At 41.6% G+C, this 8,916-nt stretch overlaps 1 protein-coding gene across 1 annotated transcript; it reads left to right on the top strand.

Annotated features, from left to right (window-relative positions):
• Positions 1–481: 481 nt before the first annotated feature.
• Positions 482–8,297, top strand: LOC311267341 (glycylpeptide N-tetradecanoyltransferase 1-like). The gene is made up of 12 exons (XM_084370388.1): positions 482–773; positions 2,805–2,910; positions 3,295–3,439; positions 3,557–3,675; positions 3,921–4,012; positions 4,127–4,243; positions 4,651–4,821; positions 4,908–5,016; positions 5,139–5,309; positions 5,405–5,569; positions 5,656–5,793; positions 6,639–8,297. Exons 1-12 carry the CDS (start codon positions 664–666, stop codon positions 6,657–6,659), a joined length of 1,464 nt encoding a protein of 487 aa, XP_084226514.1. The 5' UTR covers positions 482–663; the 3' UTR covers positions 6,660–8,297.
• Positions 8,298–8,916: the final 619 nt, after the last annotated feature.

Here is an 8,916-nt window from a genome sequence, read left to right as displayed (position 1 = left end):
CTGTATGTTTTATGCTTTACATGTAAAAACCCAACTAGAGACGAGAGCTGAAAATTATCAATAGCTATAAACTCTGTGCAGCACATCAGTTACATTCTGTGTCGGTACTACTACGTTAAACTGCATCATCCCTATTAAATAAAAATAAAAGACATCCTTTGCTGATTATCTATTCTGTGACATATGTGAATTTTCATTTTGTGAATATTTTTGGTCCCCTATGATAACATTTAATTTGACTATTATTGCATATCCATGCACATGAGGACACATAATAATAAAAAACATTTATTTTCTTTAATAACATTATGTATAGTCTAGATTGTACACCACGCATATCCTCATGTGCTTCCTGTCAAAGGCTCCACTGTGTTGATAACACAGTGTTACGCAGATCACATGGCTCTCATCGTGTATATGTGCATGTGAGACAAGTTACATGACATCCGCCAAATTCAGACTTATTTTTAATATCAGGGTTGTCAGACATTAAACGTAAGTGAAGACTTTAACCCAGACCTCCATCATGAGCATGTGTTTATTGTAAGTTGTTTGAAGCGGCCGCTAGAAGACAACAGTGAAGACGTTTCCATCGGCGCGAGCCAATAGTATCGACAGAGGTTTAAAGCCGTCGATGGCACGCGGTGGCTCCTCACTTCCTGAATGAAGATGGCGGATGAGAATGAGACAGCACCGATGCCGGAGAAAGAAGATGTAGAGGACCACGGACACTGCAGCGACTGTGAAAATGAAGAGCACCAATTCGACGATGGGTAAGAAGGCGAGCTTTAGCAAAGCGCAGCGGTGTGAAATGTGTCAGGTTGCTGTACGCTTTAGCGAAGCTAGTGCGAGCTAAAGCCTCGGCGAAGCAGTCGGGGTAGACAGCCATCGCTGGAGGTCGTCCCGTCCACATGCGTAAAGCTCATTGGTTAGAAGCGGCATTCCGCTCGCCGGTTCCGTGGTGTGATTGGCTGAGAGTGCGTTCTGTTCCTCGTGTGGGCGGGCGTTAGAGCCGATGAGCTCTGTTAGCAAGGCGTAGTATGGGGGCAGAAAAACCAAAGTGCGCTTGAAAGCTAGTCATCTAACAAAACACTATATTTACTGCCGCTTGTACAACCTGCCGAAAAAGACGTGTCTTTTTATTAAACTGACAGCTTGTTATATCACTCGCACGCCGCTGTTGATTGCCTGTAACTGATTCAATTCATGGTAACCCCAGTTGACATTTAGCTAGTTAGCTTGCATGCTAGCATAGCTGTCAAACCCCTATTGTCTGTAAATGGATCTCAGTGCAGACAGTTGGCTAATCAAAAGTGAAACCAGCAAAATCGGCATGTTGTTACACATGCAGCATGCTAATGACATGTGTCTTGGCTCTTGATTACCACCATTAATCGCAGAAATATTAAAGATCCTTAATTAGCTTAGCTCTCTGTGGCTACTCCTTCAAGCAGGCTTTGATGGAAACCCTGCTTTGCGTAGAAATGGCTCCTGTTAATGTTTACCAAGCCGTGACACACATGAAATGAGTCCGAGCCTGCTAATATTAAGGCGTGTCCTGTCTGCTCACTGAGAGTGCGTTTTCTGAATCTGGGTAGCTAATGGACAGAGGAAGTGCTGCTGTAAAGCAGTGGTGCCCATTTTTTTATGGCTTGTGACCTCTTCAGATAAATCAGTGTCTGCATGTAACCCTTCATCACTGTGGTCATGAGCTGTGAGTGAGTTTTTCCTCTCATGTTGATTTAATTGAGGGATTTTTAGAGGCCCGAAGATGTGAGAGCCTCCAGTACTTCACAAGAAAAAAGAAAAAATACTGTGTACCTGAGCCTCCACTGCTGTAAGGGGAAAGTGATGACCATATTTATTAACTGACGTGATGTAAATGCTTTTTTCCAGCAACACATGAAACTCCCCGGCGCCCAGCACACTCACACATACAGAAACAAAGAGTAGTTCTGGCTGTTAGGCGGTCCGCTCGGTTGAAATGGAAGCCTGTGGAACAAACTATTGAATGTTTTGTTGTCCATTGTCCCGGTCCCTCACTGACCTCTTGTACATACATGTGTACACACTCGTAGATACTATACACTCTTCCTACAGAGGTCATGTGATTCACCATCTGTGCTGGTGTTACATATACAGGCCAGTGCTTGGCCTCGCTCCTGTCTCGGACACTAATGAGATTATCCTCTGTAAGTATGCAGTCTCTCTCAGGCCAGAAAATGGGATAGCTTGGTGGGGGTGTGTGGTTCCTCAGGTTTTAATTGATAACACAATGGGGGTTTATGACACACAGGCTGGACCACCTGTGTGTGGTGATTTTACTGTCTTGTAACCCTTTGCTTCTCCTGTATCACTTGATACAGGTGAGTGAAACAGTCCATATGTTTCTAGTACTCTACCTTTATGTGTCCTGCCAGTTTCTTGTGACCTATTCTGTTGTTCTTGTTTGGATGTGGTTGTTTTCTGACATCAGACACTGTTGAGGTAAACAAACATCTATGTTAGTCTGCCACTGAGAAATGGTTCTCAAGATAAGTCTAGGTGAACCTTTTCCAGCTAACAGTGACTTTGTTTCCTGAGTGAAATATGAATTGACGTTGGAAATAAATAGCAGTGAGAATAACTTTGACTTCAGCTGTATGCACATGTAATATTTTAATGCAAAAGTGCTCATAATCCTGCGTTGATCATCCTGGCTCTTATCCCAGGTAGCTATTTAAAATAATACATTTTGACAGGACGTGACTTTCCTCTGGGGTAGTAGACTAATAGGGATGCCTTCTATTTCTGTCCTGTTTCAGTGACAGGGGTCTGGGCGACGACACTGGCGCCAAGAAGAAGAAAAAGAAGCAGAAAAAGAAGAAGAAATCTGGTGCCCCAGAAGCAGCTCAGGACCCCCTTGCCAAGGCAAGGATTTCTTAAATTACCACATTTTAGAGCTATAGTTGTCGAGCTTAAGGATGTAAAAAAAAAAAAAAGTCACGATACAGTAAATAACAGTAATCCACTTTACTCTCCATTTTCTGCTCATGTATGGCTGAGTACCGTACGGCTGAGTTGGCTGTAAATATTATTGTAGACTGCTGCATTTAGAGAGATTTGTACACTGCTAACTCATTGTACAGCACTCTGCTGATTAGACGCTGCATGTTTACAGCTGCATCATTCAAGCTCTTATCTTCCTTGGCTCTTAAAATCACACTAAAACTGTTGCTATAGAAAATAAAGGTTTGTTTGGGGGAATTTAGCCCTTTTCAGATTAAATTTAATGTATTTTTACTGTCTAAACAGGTGAATTCGTTGCCAGCTGATAAACTACAGGAGATCCAGAAGGCCATTGAACTGTTCTCTGTCGGCCAAGGCCCTGCCAAGACCATGGAGGAGGCAACTCGGAGGAGTTACCAGTTCTGGGACACACAGCCTGTGCCCAAGCTAGGTATGACATTTTGTCAGTGCTCTCAGTTCTGCTCCGAGGTTAATTACCTCAAACAATGAATGTCATGTATCGTGGGTGTCTGTGCTTCATGTCAGAAACGGTTTCATTTTCCTTCAGGGGAGACCGTGACATCACACGGCTCCATTGAACCTGACAAAGACAAAATTCGTGAGGAGCCTTACAGCCTCCCACATGGCTTCAGCTGGGACACCCTCGACTTGGGGGACCCTGCTGTGGTAAGAGAGTCTTTAAACACACACAAACACTGACAGCAGGAATGCACATGAGAAAGTTTCATTAGCCGTTTCTCTGAAACTTTCTCTGTTTTCTGGTTAATGTTTCTTTGCCTTTTAAAGAACTTAACATACGTATTCAGTCTGTTTTCTGATCATGCCTTCTTTTTTTCATACATTACTCACCTGTGTCTTTGAAGTTTGTACTTTAATGTATAATGTTGTCCTCTTCTTTGTGGTAAAACCAGCTCAAGGAGCTTTACACACTTCTCAATGAGAACTATGTTGAAGATGACGACAACATGTTCCGATTTGACTACTCCTCCGAGTTCCTGCTCTGGTAATTCTTCTCAGATTTGATATTCTTCCAATTTTAAATGTTTCATTCGATATTAGAAAAGGTGATAGTGATATATTCAAATATTGCATTTAATGACTGAGCTCTCTCTCTCAGGGCCCTGCGGCCCCCTGGCTGGTTGTCCCAGTGGCATTGTGGAGTGAGAGTTAACTCTAACCAGAAGCTGGTTGGCTTCATCAGTGCCATTCCTGCTAACATCCGTATCTACGACATGTAAGTGAACAGTGCAGCGTGAAAGAATATAATGGATTCAGTCAATCCCATCACATGCTACATGGAGAAAGATAATTAACTCTTCTGTTTAATTATCTCACTCATGCAGTGCAATCCAATACAAGTTAAGCTGAGATGAGATGCCTATAAATCATAGAAGTAGTGATGAAATGATAATTTCAGCATTGCGGTCAGAAGTCTTTCTAATATTCAACCCCCTCATGTGTTTAAATGGAGAGTCAACAGTGTGTAAATTGTGTTCCTCTGCTATTAGACTCTTGGGGGTAATTATAAAAGTGCAACAAGTAATAGATTAATAATGTAAACAGTTTGAAATATTATCATATACATTGTCACTATAGACTTTATTGCCATTCACATAATGAATTGTTTTGCTTGATGTTTAGAGAAAAGAAAATGGTTGAGATCAATTTCCTCTGCGTCCACAAGAAGCTTCGCTCCAAACGAGTCGCGCCGGTTCTGATCAGAGAAATCACCAGACGGGTCAACCTGCAGGGTATCTTTCAGGCGGTATACACCGCTGGAGTGGTACTGCCCAAACCTGTGGGCACATGCAGGTGGGTCTGAAAGAGTAAATCTCTACATGCTGTATGCACACACTCTTCTCTGTTCTGCTTTTACCGTTTTCTGTTTCTTTGTACAGGTACTGGCATCGCTCTTTGAACCCACGTAAACTCATCGAGGTGAAGTTCTCCCACCTGAGCAGGAACATGACTATGCAGCGTACCATGAAATTGTACCGCCTACCTGAGGTCAGTGGAAACAAATGAATCATGGAAATAATAAGCAGATTGATCAGTAATGAAAATAATCCATATTTTCAGCACTTCTGCCGTGACTTTATTCTTCTCCTCCTCTGTCTTCTCTCCTTCAGGCTCCTAAGACTTCAGGTCTGCGGCCAATGACCAAGAAGGATGTGCCGGTGGTGCACCGCCTGCTCCGTGAGTACCTGAGCCAGTTCAACCTGGTGCCTGCCATGACCCCGGAGGAGGTAGAACACTGGCTGCTGCCCCAGGAGAATATTATCGACACTTACCTAGTGGAGGTAAAAATTAGAGTTTTTACAAGAGACTGTTTTTGTTCTTTAAATTATTCCATCTTCCTCAAGAGGCTCAATAAAAATGTTTGTTTCCTTGGTAGAACGACGGCAAGGTGACTGATTTCCTGAGTTTCTACACACTGCCCTCCACCATTATGAACCACCCTGTGCACCACAGCCTAAAGGCAGCGTACTCCTTCTACAACGTGCACACCACCACCCCTCTGCTCGACCTGATGTCTGATGCCCTCATCCTTGCCAAATCGGTGTGTGTTGCACTTCAATCCACGTGTGTTTTCTGAAATGTTTCCTCCCAGGGATCTAATGAGTTTTTTTTCTGCTCTTTATACAGAAAGGGTTTGACGTCTTCAATGCACTGGATCTAATGGAAAACAAGACTTTCTTGGAGAAGCTTAAGTTCGGCATTGGTGACGGGAATCTACAGTATTATCTGTACAATTGGAAGTGTCCCAGCATGGGATCAGAAAAGGTAAATTTTCTGCTAAGACTGCTTTTGATAATTGTCACAACCTCAGGCTCTCTGCAGGTCAGCTTTGTATTTGGTTTCCTCAAAAAAAGTTTATAGGTAAAAAGTTGTCTCTGCCCTGCTGCTGGTGGTAATTGTGATTATTAAAAAGTTTTATCAGATTGCGGGTTATCAGGAAATGTTGGACTCAAAAGTGGGATTGTTTTGACAGACTGAGCTGCAGGAGGCCGAAGCAAACACTGTCACTCCTGCCTGCTGCAGCCGCTGAAACTCATTGTATTATAAAGGACAAGTGTCAATTTGCAAAAACTTACAAGAACTTGAATGAATTCATCATTTAAACCCATTCATTTTCTGACTGCTTTCCGGGTCCAAGTTGCATACATTCCATTAGGATCTATTGATGTATGCAGGGTTCTTACGAAGCCTTAAAATTTTGGAAAATGCTTAATTATACCTGTTATGTTTTTAATGCAAAGAATAACGACTAATTTTCCAGAGCGCGAGGACACAGAGCCACAGTGACGATAAAGGGAAACAAGGTTTAACCAACTAGTGTATCTGGTGCCAATCAGCGAGGAGAGCAACGTTTAATCGACTAGTTGACAAATTGCACACAATGTAACTTGAAAGTGCTTGAATTTCACTCTTTGAAAGCTGTGTGAACCCTGTGTATGCTGCTGGGAAACACTGAAAAAATGTGATATTATGATAAATGATTTTAAGCCATGTAGTCTAGACTGATTTTCCATCATGCGGTCATCGTTTGGCTGTTAAACCGTAACAGAAGTTTTAAGTTTCAAAATATGACCGCTCTCCTAAAACCTCCTTTGTCCTCTCTGCCTCAGGTTGGGTTGGTCCTGCAGTGACATCCCCTTTACGCCATAAATGAGTGTCACCAACAGGCCAGGAGAGACCGCACCATCGCACTGACCACCTGACAGATGGATTGATGACTTCCTGCTTCAGGAAAGGAAAAAAAAAAACCCACCGCCCATTTTTACTTTTTGACCTTTTGAACTTTGACCTGCACTACCGCTGCCAGGCGGGGAGGCAGAGAGAGTCTGCCTGCTCTTCCTCCTCCCTCGATCACATGGACCTTAAGCCATTGTAGTTACCATCCCAAACAACACATATTTCATCTGAGAGCTGTCTTGATTGTACCAAACACACATACACACAAGAACAGTTGGCACAGATTACTGGATACCAAACGCTCACTGTTGGCATACCTACAAGCGTACCATACATGTGTAAATAATGTCAAACATTACTGCGGATGATGCCCTAACACATACAGTCTAGAATCTACGGTTTTATTTTATTCATAAGTGCTTTTTGCAATTAAAAGATAAATGTCATCATTCAGTTTTAGAGAAAAAAAGAAAAATCAAAATGATCAAAAAATATTTTAAAGAGGAAAAGGCTCAAAAAGGTGAGGTAATAAATACACCAGATAAGGGCTTCTGTTAAGATTTCTCTTGTCATGCTTGACCCTGTCTTCTTTTTTTTATTTTTTTCATCAAACCCTCTGTTCTGCCAGTCATTAAGGAGTTGTTTTCAGCTCTGCTTGAAGAAGATGTTCATGCTGTTCGTCTTCTGGAGTTCTTCTCATATGTATTAACTTTCATGACCCTCGTCCTCCTCCAGCTTACTGCACTAACAGAAGAAGCCCTGAAACACTGACTGATAATAACAATGGACCAGCTCAGTTGGAGAGAAAAAAAAAAAAAAGAAAAAATCAGAATCATCAGTCGCGGTTGAGTTTGGACTGCCACACAGGAGGTTGAAGGCATTCTGACGGCATCGACACAACACATTTATCAGCAGGGATCAGATTTGTAATGACACCTCTTGATTTAACTGTGCCCCAGTTTCAATGTCCACCCTACTGGAAAGGTCTGCAGGGGCTCAGGTCGAAATCAGATTAAATGTGCTTTGCGGGCATGTTTGAAGACTTTTTGAGCTTATTATGTTGACTTTGCTTGAGGGAATCGCACAGAAAGTCTTAAAATATTCATAAAAAATAAAATGCATAAATGAAACACATGATAAAAGCTGAAAGATCTGCCTTTATGTTTACATGCACATAGCACATATTGTGTTTAGTCTTTGCTGTGTAAAGGGCATGATCAGGGTTTGTGTTTGTGTCATATTATGAAGTAACATCATTATGCTTTTATAAGCTTTATTTAGAAAGAGACAACACACAATAGTATTGGGCAACATAATATGAAATATGAGTGTTGCTGGGAGTATTTCACCTCAATAAAGCGTTTCATTCGGGTGAGGCTGTGAGGATTCAGGGTGGATGTTGCAACTGGGCCCACGAATAGTAGTCTAGATTGTGCAGGGTGAATGGTAATGGTGATGATGTTTCTTATGTACAATGTTGGTTGTTTTTGCAAACAGATGTGGGTCTCATGGTGTATGATGCGGGAAATGACTGTGAAGATGCAGGTGATCTTTTTTTTTTTTTTGAGCAAAAAATAAAATCTAGAAGTTGCTGTGAGGTTTTTCTGCATGTTTTTGTTTCAGAGGGGGACCTTCATGTTCATACCAACTTTTCCAAGTAAAAATATACAGTGGCAATGAAAACGATTATTGTACTGACAAAATATAAAGTGTTTAAAGAGTAAATGCCATAACCACAGCTGAAAAGAATAATAATAGAAGGTACTTTAAAAAAAATAAAAGTAACATTGCATCTGACAATCAACCCAACAATGCACATGATTATATTGTAACTGATAATAATGAAAAGTGGTATTGCACATGTTAAAATGCAAAATGGTGCGAGGATCATATGTTTTCTTAACTGACTGACTTTGTACCTCACAAAAAACAAACAGCATGAACATAACTTTCGAAATATCTGGTGGGCCAAAGTGAACCTTCTTGTGCCAGCTTTGGCCTGCAGGCGCTGATCTACATTATCACATGAAACAGTCCTTCTAATCAAGGGTCACCCTTGCAGGAAAGCAATGGAAAAAGCCAGCAAGTGGACGCCAAGGTTTTTAAAATTTGTATTTGTTACTGTTACCATTGACATAAAGAGTCAATGACTTTGACCACAGTGAAGAATGGTCTTTCATGCTAACTGCAGCAAAATGTTATCTAAAGTCA

This window comes from Pagrus pagrus (assembly GCF_965226575.1).
Source record: "Pagrus pagrus genome assembly, chromosome: 13".
Taxonomy (NCBI): Eukaryota; Metazoa; Chordata; class Actinopteri; order Spariformes; family Sparidae; genus Pagrus; species Pagrus pagrus.
Note: the sequence above shows the minus strand (reverse complement) of the source record. Positions and strands in the feature narration are given on the sequence as shown.

Coding starts and splice junctions, on each gene's coding strand:
- LOC311267341 (XM_084370388.1), top strand. CDS start 664: ATGAAGATGGCGGATGAGAATGAGACAGCACCGATGCCGGAGAAAGAA. Junction 3,676..3,920: donor ACTTGGGGGACCCTGCTGTG/GTAAGAGAGTCT, acceptor TGGTAAAACCAG/CTCAAGGAGCTTTACACACT. Junction 4,013..4,126: donor TCCTCCGAGTTCCTGCTCTG/GTAATTCTTCTC, acceptor TCTCTCTCTCAG/GGCCCTGCGGCCCCCTGGCT.